The 20,000-nt window shown below is 33.9% G+C and overlaps 1 protein-coding gene across 1 annotated transcript; it reads right to left on the bottom strand.

Annotated features, from left to right (window-relative positions):
• Positions 1-1,404: 1,404 nt before the first annotated feature.
• On the bottom strand, positions 1,405-18,610 carry Prp3 (pre-mRNA processing factor 3). The gene is made up of 12 exons (XM_068350854.1): positions 18,482-18,610; positions 16,346-16,551; positions 15,552-15,764; positions 14,516-14,618; positions 13,431-13,744; positions 13,127-13,315; positions 12,416-12,579; positions 9,903-10,131; positions 8,925-9,139; positions 7,350-7,496; positions 6,817-6,931; positions 1,405-2,188 (listed from the first exon to the last, which is right to left on the bottom strand). Exons 2-12 carry the CDS (start codon positions 16,541-16,543, stop codon positions 2,063-2,065), a joined length of 2,013 nt encoding a protein of 670 aa, XP_068206955.1. The 5' UTR covers positions 16,544-16,551; positions 18,482-18,610; the 3' UTR covers positions 1,405-2,062.
• Positions 18,611-20,000: the final 1,390 nt, after the last annotated feature.

Here is a 20,000-nt window from a genome sequence, read left to right as displayed (position 1 = left end):
GTTCTCAGGTGATCCCTTCCAAGGATCTGAGGAGGCACTCAAGACAGTGGTTCTCGTTCGGTCTTAATGGCAAGTGTTTGAACATTTTTTTGTTTCCGAGGTGCAATGATGTGGTCAAGACTTATACAACAGATGAGTATTATACAAGTCAGTGCATCTCATGTTAAAGAAGGCTTAAGATCTAAACTGGAATTGGAATTGCTAGCCTCTTCTGAATCTGAGACAATATATTGATTCTATCCTCTGTGAAGAGGATAACCGAGGGATATAACTAGTATTGGATTAGTCTATTACTGCAGACTTGGAAGACTAAGCAGCTTCCAAACTTACTTCACTCAACTCATAAAGATATTTCTCAGCAATAAGGTTACGTAAAATCTACAAAGATATTTCTCAGCAATAAGGTTACGTAAGATCTACAAAGGAGATACTGTAATTCCTCTTTCAAGGTTGGTTCCTTCATTTTCTGTATCATAGGTTGAACCAAGGGAAAATCAGCAAATTTTCCAGTAATTGCTTAGAAACCTGGGGAAAACATCTCAGGGCACAGTAATAAGTAAACAACTGAAGGTGTGATCAATATCAGATGACTATAGAAACTGATGAGAGAAAGAGACTGGCATATTAGTTACCACTTACCGCTAGAATATTCATTCCTTTACTTAGGATGTGTTTATTGGTGGGAAGAAAATGGGATAATTTTAAAATTTTATGGATAAAGGTCGATTAAACTAAGATTCAGGAGAAGAAGCAATATGAAAATCAGGGGAGGTCCATCAAAATTATATCAATTTAGAGAGTTTTTAAAATTTTCTGTTTAATTCTAACATATATCCATCACCATTTTCCTTTTTATTATTATAGAACTATGCAGTATTATTTGCCTTTTATGTTTAAGAACATTACCACCCTTATTGAAGTGTGAGCAGAATGGTATGAAGATATAACTGGAAGAAATAGTTTCTTCTGAAGGATATATCATCTTTTAGAAAATTGTAATTGTGCCAAATCTTACAGATTGAGATTTTTTCTTTAAGGTCTCACACAAGTACAAGCATTTTGCATCCAGGACATATACTACGGACATCTTTGTGTCTCTCAGGTAGTAACATCTCTTGAAAGAAAATATTTGTTGAGATAATCCAGAAAAAAATGTATAATCTAAGCCTTTAATAAGGAAAATATCTCTTGTATAAATGAATAACCAGAACAATTTCATCATAGTAGCATAAAAAGTCTGCCAACTTTTATAAGAATTCTTAAAAATAGTTTAACGAGACCATTACTATTCTTTCTTCAGTTAAGGCTGACCCCTTTTAAATGACAGTAAAATTTCTAATAATTGAGAAGTCAATATGACATTTACGAATGTACATGTAATTCTATCCAATTGAAACGCATGAACTTCTTACCACTGTATATTTACGAAAACAAAAATAAAACCTACTTTTCTCATTTACATTTGATGTTTCATGCTTCGGATAAATCAGATTGCATCCTTTTCTGTCCCAGCATGGAGAAGCTTTATGAGAAAAGTTAAAAGTTAAAAGAAAAAAAAACATGAACAGGGAAGAATTTTTTTTTTTACATAACTCATTATGGTAAATACATCTAAAAATAAAAAATATATACAGTATATGAATATCTGTTAACTATATAATTATATTTCATATGCTAAATTTAAACATATTGTTTAGCAAATCTATCAAACATTATCTATTTACAAACAATTCCGTATTAAACAAAATTGATATAAAACAAATTCACTCAATCTTTTGTACAACTAAATCCAAAATGCCAAATTCATCTTTTCATTACACTGAAAGTATCTAAAAGGCAGATGACTAATTTAACAAACGTTCCTTCTCAAAAGCATGCGCCTGTGTTGTCATTGGATATATCACAATTAATATTGTACAGATATAAAAAGTAAGGAAATGGCTCCAAATACAGAACCTCCTCCACCCACAAAGCATTTCCAAAGTGTCGTGTCAGCCAGGACAGCTCGTAAACTGTCGGTCTTTTCACAATTTGTTATATGCACTACATTTTATTTACATCTTCATATTCCTTCATCAGTCTCTTCTAAAATTTTCTTTCCATATGCTATGTCCCAGTAGTGTTCAACACCATGCTTTTTGAAGTGATCCCGAGCAAAGTTTTCAGTTGGACAAGCCTTAAACAGCATCTGTGAAAATAGATAGCGAAATACTGTAGATAACTCGACTTTTCAAGTTCTTGCATCACCTACTTAACAAATACTGTTCTTAAACTTACCTAACATCAAACTGCTAAACCTAGAATTGAGATATATGAATTGATGAATTTGGATGCAAGTTCAATACATTGCTGTAAAAAATTAGTACTGTTTTTAATTTATTGCATCGAGAACCAAAAAAAAAAAAGTTGTGAAAATTAAGACTTTCAATAAAAAATAAAAGAGTGCTATTAAAAAAAAATAGCTGATACTTCAGAGGAGTTGGTTACTTGAAAAAATTACGACCTAGAACGGAAAATAAAAAAAAGGCTTACCAAGAAATGAGGAGTTGATGAAAGGAGTTCCAAAAAAGAAAGAAAAAAAAAAAAGACTAACATGAAGACCAACAATTTGTTTAAATATGCAGAGCTGAACAACTAAATCCTCGATGAACGCACAGAAATGATAGATATTTTAACAACAAAGTGTAATAAAAATAAAAATCGTTATCAATGCAACATACGTGAAATGTATACAACTTCTAACGGACTAAGAACGTGGCATAAATATATTTTTAAAGAAGTGGTACCATCAGAAGGATTCTCCACTGAGGAAAGGGCCAGTAATAACTTCAACTGTGTTACTAGGAATACAACAAGTCCCAAAGGTAATAACTTCAACTGTGTTACTAGGAATACAACAAGTCCCAAAAGTAATACCTTCAACTGTGTTACTAGGAATACAACAAGTCCCAAAAGTAATAACTTCAACTGTGTTACTAGGAATACAACAAGTCCCAAAAGTAATACCTTCAACTGTGTTACTAGGAATACAACAAGTCCCAAAAGTAATAACTTCAACTGCGTTACTAGGAATACAACAAGTCCCAAAGGTAATACCTTCAACTGTGTTACTAGGAATACAACAAGTCCCAAAAGTAATAACTTCAACTGCGTTACTAGGAATACAAGTCCCAAAAGTAATACCTTCAACTGTGTTACTAGGAATACAACAAGTCCCAAAAGTAATAACTTCAACTGTGTTACTAGGAATACAACAAGTCCCAAAGGTAATAACTTCAAGTGTGTTACTAGGAATACAACAAGTCCCAAAAGTAATAACTTCAACTGTGTTACTAGGAATACAACAAGTCCCAAAGGTAATAACTTCAAGTGTGTTACTAGGAATACAACAAATCCCAAAAGTAATACCTTCAAGTGTGTTACTAGGAATACAACAAGTCCCAAAGGTAATACCTTCAAGTGTGTTACTAGGCTAGTAACAAGTCCCAAAGGTAATACCTTCAAGTGCGTTACTAGTAACAACAAGTCCCAAAGGTAATAACTTCAAGTGTGTTACTAGGAATACAACAAATCCCAAAAGTAATACCTTCAAGTGTGTTACTAGGAATACAACAAGTCCCAAAGGTAATACCTTCAAGTGCGTTACTAGGAATACAACAAGTCCCAAAAGTAATAACTTCAACTGTGTTACTAGGAATACAACAAGTCCCAAAGGTAATACCTTCAAGTGTGTTACTAGGAATACAACACGTCCCAAAAGTAATACCTTCAACTGTGTTACTAGGAATACAACAAGTCCCAAAAGTAATAACTTCAACTGTGTTACTAGGAATACAACAAGTCCCAAACGTAATACCTTCAACTGCGTTACTAGGAATACAAGTCCCAAAAGTAATAACTTCAACTGCGTTACTAGGAATACAACAAGTCCCAAAAGTAATAACTTCAACTGTGTTACTAGGAATACAACAAGTCCCAAAAGTAATACCTTCAACTGTGTTACTAGGAATACAACAAGTCCCAAAGGTAATACCTTCAACTGTGTTACTAGGAATACAACAAGTCCCAAAAGTAATAACTTCAACTGTGTTACTAGGAATACAACAAGTCCCAAAGGTAATACCTTCAACTGCGTTACTAGGAATACAACAAGTCCCAAAAGTAATAACTTCAACTGCGTTACTAGGAATACAACAAGTCCCAAAAGTAATAACTTCAACTGCGTTACTAGGAATACAACAAGTCCCAAAGGTAATACCTTCAACTGCGTTACTAGGAATACAACAAGTCCCAAAAGTAATAACTTCAACTGCGTTACTAGGAATACAACAAGTCCCAAAGGTAATACCTTCAACTGCGTTACTAGGAATACAACAAGTCCCAAAAGTAATAACTTCAACTGCGTTACTAGGAATACAACAAGTCCCAAAGGTAATACCTTCAACTGCGTTACTAGGAATACAACAAGTCCCAAAAGTAATAACTTCAACTGCGTTACTAGGAATACAACAAGTCCCAAAAGTACCGGTAATAACTTCAACTGTGTTACTAGGAATATAACAAGTCCCAAAATTCCTGTAAACATTACTTAAAATTCTTTGCAACATCCCTTTGACCCCTAGAAGCACTCACTTTTTAGCCTTCTACTATACCTCCTTTCCCATTTTCTTTTTTCCATTGCCCTGGTTTTCCCCACAGGTTATACAAGAGCAGTAAGTGGCCTTGTCAGCTCCAGAGCAGGGTCTTATGAGCCAAAATCATAAATCAAATCCATATAAGTAAACCTTGAAAAAGTCCTATCACTCTAATTATGTAGTAGGTTGACCAGGGCACCAGCCACCCTTCGAGATACTACCACTAGAGAGATATTGGATCCTTTGTCTGGCCAGACAGTACTACATTGGATCCTTCTCTCTGGTTATGGTTGATTTTCCCTTTGCCTACATATACACCAAATAGTCTGGCCTATTCTTTACATAATCTCCTCTGTCCTCATACACCTGACAACAATGAGATTACCAAACAATTCTTCTCCACCCAAGGGGTTAACTACTGCACTTTAATTGTTCAGTGGCTATTTTCCTCTTGGTAAGGGTAGAAGAGACTCTTTTAGCTATGGTGAGCAGCTCTTCTACGAGAAAGACACTCCAAAATCAAACCATTGTTCTTTAAGTCTTGGGTAGTGCCATAAGTCTCTTTACCATAGTCTTGGGTTAGAGGTCTCTTGCTTGAGGGTATACTCGGGCACACTATTCTATCTTATTTCTCTTTCTCTTATTTTGTTGAAGTTTTTATAGTTTATATAGGAAATATTTATTTCAATGTTACTGTTCTTAAAATATTTAATTTTTCCCTGTTTCTTGTCCTCACTGGGCTATTTTCCCTGTTGGAACCCCTGGGCTTATAATATCCTCCTTTACCAACTAGGGTTGTAGCTTAGCAAGTAATAGTAATAATACATACTGTACATAAATATACCAAGGCACTTCCCACAATTTGGGGGGGTAGCCGACATCAACAAATGAAACAAAACAAAAAAGGGGACCTCTACTCTCTACGTTCCTCTCAGCCTAACAAGGGACTCGACCAAGTTCAGCTGGTACTGCTAGGGTGCCAAAGCCCACCCTCCCACATTATCCACCACAGATGAAGCTTCATAATGCTGAATCCCCTACTGCTGCTACCTCCGCGGTCATCTAAGGCATAATAATATCAATAATAATGTGAAAAAATATGTACTAAATCAATACTGACAAAAACTTTACATGGAAGTAGTCATGAGTGGAATAATGGCAATCAAATTAGAATGCTGTACTTTAGTTTGTTGAAATCATAAATAATTATGATTATACTATACTGTATGCCTATGTCAAGACCTACCTCAAAATATTATTTGAGATACCACTACGATTCCTTTCTTTCTTTTGCATTACCTTTTTAGCCTTTGGTGACTTAGTTTTTAGCTGAAAAAATACATTGGGTAGTAACTTTATCGTCACTCCCTTTACTTGCTCTATATGATCTAATAGATCCAGATAATATGGTGAACAATTGTGGATCAATAAGCACTCTTAATCCTTTCACTGCACGCTGATTGCATTTTGATCTAATACATTGACATCATGGCTAGTTCTGTATCTGTCAGAAGAGCTTCAAGTTATACTTTCAAGAGTCCTATCAAAATTACATACAGTATATTATATTGTATTTTTCATTTTATACCAATCACGTCTTTATGCCACAATTTTGATAGGAGTAAAAATAGTTCTTTAGCTATCCCAATTACCATCTCCAAGAACACCTCCTTACTCATTTTCCACACACATATTATGAAGCCAAAATTATAGTATGATTGTTAATATTCAATTTGCACATACAATCAAATGACTCAAACCAAATTCAGAATGACCGAATAACCTTCCAACACACTACAAAATTCTAAAAGAGATGAGATGAAAAATAGTACACCATCTGCTCTTCTTATGTGTCACACAGTGTTGAGTAAAGAGCAAATATGCAAAGCTGGAATAAAAATACAAACATAAAAAACACAATCTTACACAACAAGCACATAAACCTATAAAAATGGAACCACAGTGTATAGTGATTCTGAAGAACAGATTTGAAAACCCACACACTGAAAATATTTAGAGAATGGAAAAGAATGGATTGTGTAACAATGGTTATCAGAGATAAAAACCAAGCTTTGGTGGTCAAGAATACACGTGTGTGTGAGAATGAATAAAATACTAATCAGTGGTCTGGTTAAATCACTGTGTTGTGCTTAATAATAATCAAACACTCTATATTACTCACCTCACCAAAACTTCTTTCTGGAGTTTTGCCTTCCCATATCAACTGACATTTGGATTCTAAATCTGCGTCTTTTGAACGGCTCTCTTCAGCCCATCTTATGCGTTCCATCATTAACCTAAAAATAAAGCAGTGTAATAAAGTATTCTAGTCAAATGAGGACAATCAATGATGTTTTGTTATAATCATAATAAAAATGACAAGTAAAATACTGAGGAACTTTTATGTCAAGCAGCTGTGTTATTGTCTTGATATTCTTATATTGTATTATATGAATAATAAACTTTAACATATGAATTATTATTGATATTCTTACATTATATGAATAATCAACTTCAACATATGAATGATTACATACTGTATATCTACAAAAAAAATCAGTATCCACATGACATTCAAGTATTTCAGCATTTGTTGTTTAAAAAATACATTTGCTACTGCACTATATACAGTAGTATATGAATGCAAATACATTTGTGAAAACCTAGGCATAAAAACAGGTACATAATTGACGAATACAGTAGAAGTAACCATACCGTTTATATTTTTTCTGCTGTTTGGGTCCTCCTTCAACGACGACGACATTGATGTCTTTGAAGAGGACAACAGTGCCAGTCATATAAAGCTGCTTTGCATTAGTTTCAACTTTAAATTTATGAGAGCCATTCGAGAAATCAGTAACTCTGAAAAGAAAACAATACCGGTACATAACTGAATGGGTGTTGAATAAAACTATAAATTATCTCTTCTAAATTATCTCATCAAATCCTTTTCAGTTTTTCAAGAAAGTCTCAAAATGAAAGGCCCTGACTCAATTATTTTGCTTCTACCCTTCAACCCCAGTTTGTTTGGAGGATATGAACTAAGGTTATTTCTCCACATGACATTGTCTTCAATGCAGGGCTTTGTGCCTTTTCTTTTCATCCATTATCTGTAGTCTCTTCCCACCTAGCTGTCTAACTTCCTCATCTTTCTCCAATAATTAGTTCTTAGGTAGTTGAGTATGAACCCTTTAGTCAAGCCCTATAAGAGTGGTCTAATTAAATCTAATTTATTTTAATAATATAAATTGAATCAATAGCACTGGCTTTTACACATCAGAAGCATACTGTATCATAATTTGAATACTAAAAAGGGATATAGTGCTTAGTACACTGCACTTAATGTTTAGCTGTGCACAAATCCATTAGTGATTGGCACCTCCTACAAGGACTAAATATACTACATACTTGCACAAAAGATTAATACTTATTAACAGTAGAGTGAATAAACAAGGTACATCAACGGAGCAACAGAATAGTACTGTATTGTATAGCCAGGACCTGAAGCAATGTTAATAACATCAAATTAGGGGAATAGTGTAATTAACCCTTTTACCCCCGCCATAAGGTTAAATTTCGAGCACATTTAGCTAATATTTTTTTTCAAATTGCTCTAACAGCCTTAATTTTTGTCATAGAGAGGTCAGGTTGGTCTCATTCTTTTGGAAAATGCCTGAAGTTTCTCATTAAGTTATCAAAAACATTTAAATAACAATGTTTTGCAAGAACGTACCGGTACGTCCTTTGGGGGCGAAAGGGTTAAGTACAATAATAGAGGGAAACGGAAATCATCAACATAAAAGCAATATCTGTGATGTTGTGATATTCTAGATCTTTCCGGTTTTCCTCTCTCATTAATTCTGTTAACATAAGATTAAAGTAAGATGGCTAAGATTTACTTTAAACATTTCTGCAGTAATTTCAGTCTCCAAAATGAGAAGAAAAATAGGTTGGAATGAAGGAAGTACATATTAAAATTTAGCAAATATATAGGATTAAAAATGTTTGCGCACCACCATTTTCAAAACCAGATTATAAAAAAATATTTAAGTGGTCGAGACATCTTATGCATTATGTCGGAAATTATCAAAGTACTGTATACAATTACTGTACATATTTTGTAAACTATATGGGTATACTTCCACAATATCAAAGCTTTCAGATTAACAACATCCTTCCTGATTCAGCATTCCCTAATTGATTGATTGATTTTGAGATTTCTGGCATCCGGACAACAACATACAGTACCCTAAATAGAAAGACTTTAACCAATCTCACATCGTAACTCACTTGTAAACTGCAACATGAACGCCGGTAGTCGTATCTTCTTTCAATTTCCTAACCTTCTTTTCTCTACGCTGGTCTGGCGTTAGTTTCCGAGCTGCATTGGCATCTTGATGAGCCTTAAGTCTCTTTGCCATCTGCTCTCTAACATGCTTTTCCATTTTGGTAGGATCAAGGACAGCTTCATTCCCTAACACGCGCATAAGATTCGCCATTCGTACCTGCAAAAAAATAGGAAAATTTTGAAATATTCTTTTATGATGACTAAAATACACACCAATAATTATCAATAATAATAATTACTTTGCATGACAAATTACTTTGCTTCATTAATAACACTAATTAGTAAATTTAATGGTAAGTGTTCACTGTAGTATCTAACAAGTTCCGCAGCCTTAAAAAGAATATGCTTTTAGACTTGCAAATGCTGAATCTTTTTTTCTTACATTGAAATAAAAGGTTGCAACATTCAAGAGATCCTAGTGCATTGCAATAATTTGCATCTAAGATAATGCAGAAAAAATCACTCAAAGTGGAAAACTTTAATTTTTGGCAGAATATAAGCTGGTAGCAAGCTCAAAGTTATACTATATGGGAAATTCCTTTCACTGGGGCAGCCTTTCTTGTCAGTAAACTGCAGAAATTATAAAATTTTGATGTTTCATAAATTTTACTATGTTAGGCTACATATTGTTATTCAAAACTTATATTTATTTCAAGTTCAAATCATTGAAAGGAGCCCTAATCTCGCATGAAATATACTGTATATTTTTTTCTGAAAAATGTGGCGAATGTTATCACATTCATTAGTCTGAAAATAACTAAACAAATCATACATTGGTCCATTTTAAAATCTAAGTCTTGCCAACAAGGACAAGTATATGCAAGTTATAAAGATATCCTGATCTCTAAAATTACTAAAAGTAAAATGAAAAATATTACGGTAAATAATCATGAAAACTCTCTTAAATAATTTTCAATCACCTTCGGTTCAGGAGGCGGTTCCAATCCAAGACGTATCTTCTCCTGTTTCTCCTTCCAGGCCTCTCTCCTATTCATACGACGTAATTTTTTGCGTTCCTTTTTCGTAAGGTACACCTGAAGCGTAACGGGCTTTCCTGTATCTGAAGGACATCTCATTTCGAGGGGATGTTCTATGAAACTTGTTATAAAGTCTTCCTTAACTGGAATTGGACATCCCTCTTCAGAATATCTAGAATGTAATAAAGAAAGGAAGCATCCTATGAAATACTACAGACAACATTCACGAATTCCATAAGGTAACTTTACAAAGAAGACATGTATAAATAAATATAAATTCCAAATAGAGACTAAAATCGCAAGATAATATTAAATTACAAAGATAAAACTGATTGCATTTATCAAAACATCATGTCTCAAAGAACAAAAAATAATGAAACTTGCAATGATACAAACATGAACTCTGCATAAATAATTGAAATCTTATTACCGTACAAGTTCTAACTATTTTATGACATGTCTTTCAGTTAAGATTTCGTAACCTACTAGTTTGAAAATTATCAATCTCTGTAAATTGAATAAAAATCATACTACATGGACTACATGGCTGATCTCTTTCAGGTCAGAGTCTTGTTGAAAGGGTAGCTCTGAGACGCAAATAATTTCAACATCAATGAAATGTAAAAAGTTACTTTTCTAAGTCGGTCATCTTCGTAAGTCCGCATCAAAGACAGGAGAGTATCAAGATATCTTAATATAAGATTCCAAAAATATATGACAAATGGGAAAAAATTGGCATTTAAATTTTGTTTTTTGAAAATCCTATTCAATTTTATGCCATAATTACATAAAGCATTAGACAGAGATAAGTGTGGCAGCATTCACCTTTATTCTTGACTTACTCTTGAAAGATTACAGCCTCAATACCAGGAAAACACGTATTTAAGCTTTTGACAAACTACCCCTTAGGACATTATTCCATAAAAACACTATCACAACATGATTTGATTGTACCTACAAGATCAATGGATTACAAAATATACAAGCCATTCAGAGCCAACTTATAATTTTACTTATTTTCAAATTTATTTTTGGTTTAATCAATTCTTAAGGCTGTTTTCAAAATGATGAATTCAATGTCAAATAATCATTCAAGAGAATGACTACTTGACCCAATAATTCAAAGAAATAAAGTTCCTGTTGTACTGACAAGACTAATTCTTTATATTCAAAATAGCATGAATCCAATCTATTTCATCATTTTTAACCCCTTATATAATATTAAAAATTCAAAATTATGTTTAAAAGTTACACTTCCTCTACAAGAATGTTACTAATACTACATAATTTACTAGAGAAATATGGTCTCCCCTGCTCAGTGTTTCAGCATGCAAAGCACGCACTTAACGTATATAAAGACGACTTATGAGTTTAGGTGCTATTGAACTAGTCATAGAACTTCCATTATTATTATTATTGTTAATAGCATCATTATTATTATTACTTTCTAAGCTACAAACCTAGTTGGAAAAGTGGGATGCTATAAGCCCAAGGGCTCCAACAGAGAAAATAGCCCAGTGAGGATAGGAAATAAGGAAAACCTACAAGAGAAGTTTAAGAACAATAATAACATTAAAACACATCTTTTATATATAAACTATAAAAACTTGAAAATAACAATAGGTTGAAAACTTTGAAATAACAAGAGGATAAGCAAGATAGAATAGTGCGCCCGGGTGTACCCTCAAGCAAGAGATCTGTAACCCAAGACCGTGGAAGACCATGGTACAGAGGCTATGGCACTACCCAAGACTGGAGAACAATGGTTTAATTTTGGAGTGTCCTCCTTCTGGAAGAGCTCTTTACCATAGCTAGAGAGTCTCTTCTACCCTTACCAAGAGGAAAGCAGCCACTGAGCAACTACAGTGCAGTAGTTAACCTCTTGAGAGCAGAAGAATTGATTGGTAATTTCAGTATTGTCAAGAGTATGAGGAAAGAGGATAATAAGTAAAGAATACGCCAGACTATTCTGTGTATGTGTCAGCAAAAATGAAATGACCCGTAACCAAAGAGAGGAATCCAATGTGGTACTGTACAGTCTAGCGGTAGTTATCTCAACGGGTGGCCGAAATACTACCGCTAGAGAGTTATTGTGTCCTTTGACTGAAATCATTTGGCAACTGATGACATGTCATCAACGAGAACCAACACTACTTCTACGGACCATGTTACTCTTCCCTACACAGTGTTAAGGAGGGAGGGTCTTGGAGACCAAACAGCTTCTCCCCAACAATAGATTTTTCCTTTTAGAAAACCACTGTTTTTGGGTTAATATGCTGTCTGGTCTACAAGGACTAATACTAGAGCAATAACTGAGTAGACTTATATACCATGAAAAAAACAACCACCTACAACAAGGCAAACAACTCAATCAAAAGGTTAAAGAAATGCATGATTAAATAAACTGCTACTAAAGAAGTGCATAAAAATTCAAGAATAACGTAATCAAAACTTACTTATTGCCATCAAGGATAACAGCGTCCCACCACTCCACATCAGGTGCATCATCTACCGAACTCTTCAGTTCTCTCTGCTCAAGTTGAGCTAGTTTAGCAGCTGATGATATACCTGTTTTTTTGGCAATCTGGGAGATTTCTCCTTGTAGCTTTTCTAACCTAGACTGGAAAATGAAGAGGATATATTAGCCTAGAGAAAATAAGGGTTACTACTATTCCCTTCACAGTTATGTCTACTGAACACTGTATCTGAAAAATAACCATGCCTAGGTCATAGTCGCCATAAAATTTAATCTACCACTTAAAACTCCAAACCATCATTGATTATACTTCAGGTATTAGTGTATCATTATTGTTTGAATAGGGTAAAGAAATGGTGGGGGCAGTGGTTGCCACCACTGTTAATTTCACTAAGGCATAACTACGAAAGGTATCCTTATAGGAATCATCAGCATTCCTGGTTTTCACTTATGGCACAGTCTAAGACTTTACAACAAAGTACAATTTTTTGCAATAACTGCCATTTAATATAAAATCTAACCAATAAGAAAAGCAACCAATATATGCACATTATAATGGAAGATAGAAAATACTTGATACTGCTTTGCTACATCCTGCAAAAAAAAAAAAAGAAAAAAAAAAAAAACCCTAATGCTTCATAATTCTAATTAACAAAAGATATAGTTAAATCATTTCTCATGAAATACTCACTTTTGCTCTCTCTCTCTGAGCTAACTGAATAAATTTACCAGGGTCATGAAATCTAAAAGGCCGCTTCGACCTTACTGATGGACGACCAGTAACTCGAGGATCAAAGAACGTACTTTCGACGGTGTCTTCCAAAGGCCTCTCCTGTAATTGCTGCTTGAATTCTTCACGTTTCTTTGCCCTGATGTTGGCCTGGAATAAAGTAATATGATGAAGCTCACAAAATAATTCAAAAGTGTAAAATACATGAGTATCATTGTATGTGACAATTGAGAAGGTTCTAAATAGGTAAACAAAAATACCACACCTTGAGCGTTGGAATTCGTTGAGTCAAGTGAACCTCTTTGCCACTTTTATCTACAGTCCTTCCTTCGGCATCCAAAATAAGAGGGGTTGGCTTTCCTTGGTCCCCGGCTGCTTTTGCTGCCTGCGGCATGGCAGGAGTAGTAGCATTCATGACCGGCAAAGGGGGTAGTCCAATAATTGGTACGCTTCCAAGCTGAGCTTGAATTCGAGCTTGAAGCTCGGCAATTCTTGAGCCTACGTCAGGACCAGATCCACCTCCAACACCAGCTAATGCAGATGGTGGTGGCTGAGTTGCAAGGGGCACTGCTGAAAACTCTAAACAAAATTGGAAGCTTATTTTACTTTTTTATAATACAGTATGGTGCACAAACTAATGCTCTGCACTTGACTTAGCTTTCACTTAGGCTACATTAAGGAAAAATGCCCACATTCATTCAATTAACTAAATTGATAATCAAATGGCAGTTTTACTCATTTTAAAAGTTACAGTTTATGTTTTATAAACATTGTGTAAACAACCGAAAAATGCCAATGCTACAAAGCATCAGGTGATGGAAAGCAATTGCAGTCTTAAATTACAGTAAAAAAATCAGTGTAAATGCATACGCAAAGCAAAGGTTTGCATTTGTTCAACATCATATAAATTAGCATTACTTTAAGTCTTTCAAATTAAGATAATTAAAGATATTTGGTCTACATTCATGATCTAAAAAAACTGAATTGTCAAAGCAGATATATTCAATAGACTATATATGCACCTATATCAGTTAAGTAAACAAACTGAATACGAAAAGACTATAAATTCAACTCACAAACTTCTATAGAATAAAGAACCTACAATATGTGAAAATGATAAGCAAAGGAGTAAACCTGAATATACATATGATATATAACCAAAGTATTATAAGAAAAAACATGACAAATAAAGAAAAGCTACTAAAATCAACTAATATGGAAAGAAAGCTGAGCTCGAGAGCTCCTTTAAATAAGTGCAATTTATCACAAAAAAGTGGAAGACCCTGTGGCAAAGCCTAAGATTTGAGAAAGCCAAGATAAAATAATAAAACAAAATCTTTGAAAACTAACCAGTGCCGTTGGTTGCAGGCTTCTGTGGAACTGGCTGGAGACTAGCCATTGCTTTTTTTCTTTCTTCAATAACAGCCTGAGCTTTGGCCATAATGTCTTTGATCTGAGGAGAAAATAACAGTATTTTCACATAGCAGTCAACACTCGAAAAGATGCAAAATACAAAAGAAGTGTTTTCTACAAGAGTCCAAAGATGCAAGTTATTCTTGACTTACACACAGACTGAAAGAGCAAAGATATCCGTGATTGGGACCAACCCTTCCCTTGGCTTTCATTTACATGAATCTGATTAAAACATTACTGTATTTTCAAATATTTTAAAAAATTCCATTCACTTCATCTCATTATAATGTAGTTGAGAATCATAAAAAAAAAATTGATTACTAAGGTTCGTATCAAAGTGTAATACAAAGGATTCTCATAATACAATACTGTAATACTGTAGTATGTATAGTACAGCATTCTATGCCTAACACTGTACCCACACGAAGGAGTTCATTTTAGAGAGCTGTTTTGTCAATACTGTACTTTCTATCTTATTCCTTTTGATTCTTATATACACGTCAGTTACACTTGAATAGTTGTCTTTACCATGGATTACACTATTTCAATGAAAATTACATCCCTTATACATCATTATCACTTACACATAATAGCTACACTGTCACAAATACTTTCAAACCTTGAATGAGTAAAAGAATATACTGTATGAGAGTATTTTGACAACTTCACTCACCTATTACCTGTAGAATTGTGCACCCCTAGCCTTTTACATACCCTGTTTGTACCTAAGTAAATTACTTTCTGGGAATTAAATATGCTCTTTTCTCTAGCTATTGTAAATATTTTAGGAATATTAAACAAATTACAGTAAATTTAAAAGCCAAGATTTCAGCTACTTAAAAGAGTAAGCAATAAAAGTTCAAAACTGTATAGGTTAACATAGAGTAGTACAAATTGCATTAAATTTAAGATCAGGTATACTAGTAAGACAACACTCAGCGACACAGTCAATTTAAGGTCATATATAAATTACCTGCTGAGCTTGAATCTGTCCTGGGCTGACGGTATTGTTCGGAGTTGGTTGAGGAGGAGGTTGCACCGGTGGCTTGGGTTTCGGTGAAGGCTCTTTGTCCTCCTTCACCCTGGCTCTTTTGCTCTCTTTATCACGGTCACTATCATCCTTGTGAGTCCGCTTCCTGGAGGAACTTTTTCCTTTGCATCCTAAATCGTCAAGGAGCATAAAAGCCTGCAAAAGACCAAACTCCCTTGATGCTGGAAAACATACTAACTTTAATTATAAGTACTGTACAACACAGATTGTTCAAACCTTCATACGTGCTCTGTGATTTTCAATATTTACTGTATAAATGTACGAAAGGAGTTGAAAATATATGTAGCATTTTTATTACAAGAAGAGAATTAGAAAAGCACACAGTGTGTGCAGACCTCCACAATGGCAGCTTATTTCTCAAAACAAGCTTTGTGACAACCATGTGCAAACTTGGGGTTAAGGTTAGGATTAATTTGGTCGAACTTTCAAAACTGAATAACTTCCCTGTCTCAATATAACAATTAATCCATGAAAGTTTCACTATTCTAAGAGTAAAATGGCCAGGAAGTTGTTCATAAACAGACTAGTATTATTATTAATATTACAGTGTACTTGCTAAGTTACAATCCTAATTGGGAAAGCAGAATGCTATAAGAACAATATATCATAAAAATCTGCAGAAACCTACGAAAATAACCTTATTATTTAACAGCATTGACCATATGAAAGCCAGCAATCAAGCATCTTCACTACAACAACTATAAAATCATATTTACCTTTTCTGCTAATTTATGCGCTAAGCTTCTCTCCACATAATCCATCAGTTTATCCTCGACTCTCCTCTTGTCATTTCCCGAATCTACAGCATGGGTAATAGCCGATACTACTGACGAACGGTCTCGAGTGACATATCTGTTTACCATTTTATCAATGGCAGATTTGTAGTCTTCATACTCTCTCTTTGATAGCGACATCTTGAAACCTAAGGGAAGAACAGCAAAAATTTATATACATAGAAATTGAAGAAACAGCAGAAATTGTTTGTTGGAAATGTATCACTTTTAATTTTTTATTAGAAAAACTCATCCATGAAGTTATCCTGTGGGCCCAACTATGAGTAAAATATGGATCTAGAACTATCATAATCCTTAAAAGAAACTTGATTCCAATAAAAAAATAGTCCTTCAAAAATGTGTTAAATTGATAAGTAAAACAGATATTTTAATACCTGAAGACAAAATGGAAAAAAAAAAAAAATAAACGCAAAATTCTAACTTGATAATTACTACTCCCAACCTGATGTTCACGATACATATGATCTACTAAGATGCAATTACTATGGACAAATTTTAAACTTGGTCAACTCCCCAACTCCTTACCATCAAAATTTTACATATTAATCATATAGGTAACTAGACAGAGCCACTGCACTTTTCAGAAACTACAGACCTTAGGTAAAGTTCAACATTACTGAGGTTTCCCTAATTCATTAACATAAAACACAACTTTCAGATCTATATGATTTTTATGAGTTACCGGCAGATTTTGGCCTACATAAATGAACTGCCTTGTGCTTCAAGCAAATTTTCCTCTCCAAACTCCTCTTTTCAAACTTAGGTTTCCCTCCTGTAAGACTGTAAAATGAAGAGAAAGTATATGAGCTAGGTTAGGGAATAAATCTTCTGGCCTACTGTAATGACTGGAATCTATCACTTATCTAAAAAATGGCTCCCTAACCTGTTGTACCGTCTATTCATTATATCAAGACCAATCTTCAGCCATTCTAACTACTTTGACATTGTGGTGGGGGACAATATACATCTGTATCACTTTACTGCGACATTAGTCAAAAGCTGTGAATATGGATATGGACACAGATTCCTAGAAGTAGACTTGGGTAGGTTGTCAAATGCTTTTTAGATAATAGTGACAGTACAAAAGTAAATATCTACAAAAAAGTTCATCAGTAGCAGAATACTCCTAGATTGCAGTGTATCAGTACTCCACATTCAAACCGCTTACCATTACAAAGGAGCTTGACGTTTTTCTTTTTTCACTAGTGAAGCTAGCGTACGGCGATGCAAAAACCAATATATTTCAGTAATATTTTGATAGTGTCTAATGGTTTTAGCGGGGTGTATGTATGACAGCGGCCACCTGTATGTACTATTATGTATAACTTAGAATCCGGCAGTGTAAGGGGGGTTGCAGGGGGGCGTAAGCCCACTTGTTAGCTAAGTAGGTAAGGACACGGCTTGTAGGTTAAGCTAGGGGGGAAAAGTTTAGGTTAGTTGATGTCCATTTCTAACGAACGCATGAGGAACTGACCGCTGATATACAAAGGCTCCGTTTTTGCTCCGCTATGTGCTCGTTTCGCTCGCAAAAAAAGAAAAACATCAAGCTCTTATGTACTAGCAAGTGGTAATAGCTGGATGGGTCTCTACCGAAATATTACCGGAATAGGGAACACTTATGATAGTAGGGATCGGACTTTAAAATGATCTCGTTCTACATCATCACGAGCCAGTTCAGAGATACATAATCACCTGACACCAAATTAAGCCAACAAGCATCATAATATAACATTAATACAATGTTTACTAAGGCTAGTTGTATTAGGTTCATCCTAACTTAGCCTGACGTACGACTAACATTACCACATTTTCAACGATGCTGCCTTCCACAATCAAACCAAATCCACACTCTTATTAAGGATACTAATATGATAACAGGTTCCTTTACATACCAAATTCCTATACCTGTATGTTCCTTAGGAATGTGATAAACACAAGCCTATGGAATCGTATGGCGAACAGTGACAGCCTACATTAGACCTGCCGCCTGTCTAAATTTACAATTACAATGTTACAGCATATTTGGCATTAGAAATTCACAGATCTTGAGTAACTAACCTTCTATATATTAAAGTGATCTGTCATAAAATTAAATAATTGGTCATACAATTAACTTAGGCAGTATATAACTACACTTGGATAGAAATTGACACAGAATAATCTTCGACTGTGCCCGAACTAAATACAGGTTATGCTATGGTTAATTTCCTTCAAATTCTATCAATATGAAGTATATATAAAAATTATGTTATAAAAACATAAATTATTAATATATTTTATAATATTTATGCATACTTATTGAATTTACTCACATTTCCTGTAACAAAATGTTAAAATTTTACGGTTATATTATTGGTATGATCACGGTAAACGTTTTGTTCATAGATATATGTGAAATCAAGTTGTAAACAACTGGAAAATATTGGCCAACCATTTTTATTTAGCGATGGCAATGGTAATACAGTGATCAATTACTCACAAAACTGATTGAACGTTTATTTGGTAACTTTTCCTATCCAGTGGTGAAAACCTATTGAAATACTTTGAAATGATACTAAATAGTTTCTTTACTTCCTTTCCTCGCTAGGCTATTATTTCCTGTTGGAGCCATATGTCTACCATCCTGCTTTTTCAACTAGGGTGGTAGCTTAGCTTATATATATATATATATATATATATATATATATATATATATATATATATATATATATATATATATATATATATATATATATACATATATATATATATATATATATATATATATATATATATATATATATATATATATATATATATATATATATATATATATATATATATATATATATATATATATATATATATATACAATTCTTCTTCTCTCAAGAGGTTAACTACTGCAATTGTTCAGTCAGAGGCTACTTTCCTCTTTGTAAGGGTAGAAGAGACTCTTTAGCTGTGTAAGCAACTCTTCTAGGAGAAGGACACTCCAAAATTAAACCATTGTTCTCTAGTCTTGTGTAGTGCTATAGCCTCTATACCATAGTCTTCCACTGTCTTGGGTTATTGGAGTCCTCTTGCTTAAGGGTACACTCGGGCACACTATTCTATCTTGTTTCTATTCTTGTTACTTTCAAGTTTTTATAGTTTATATATGAAATCTTTATTTTACTGTTGTTATTGTTCTTAAAGTTCTTGAAGTTTTTCCTTATTTCCTTTCCTTACTGGGCTATTTTCCCTGTTGGAGCCCTTAGGCTTATAGCATCCTACTTTTCCAACTAAGGTTGTAGCTTAGCAAGTAGTATATATATATATATATATATATATATATATATATATATATATATATATATATATATATATATATATATATATATATATATATCACTAGCCGTACCTAGTCCACAGCAGGACGAAGGCCACAGACATGTCCTCTCAATTCTGTTTGGTTATGGTCTTTTATGCCAGTCTATACCCCCCCCAAAAATTTAGTTCATCAATCCATCATCTTCTTTTCCTTTCCCTGCTTCTTTAGAAATCTGCAGGGACTCATTCTGTTGTTCTGAATGTCCATCTATTATCTGATATTCTCATT

Source organism: Palaemon carinicauda, chromosome 27 (genome assembly GCF_036898095.1).
Source record: "Palaemon carinicauda isolate YSFRI2023 chromosome 27, ASM3689809v2, whole genome shotgun sequence".
Lineage (NCBI taxonomy): Eukaryota > Metazoa > Arthropoda > Malacostraca > Decapoda > Palaemonidae > Palaemon > Palaemon carinicauda.
Note: the sequence above shows the minus strand (reverse complement) of the source record. Positions and strands in the feature narration are given on the sequence as shown.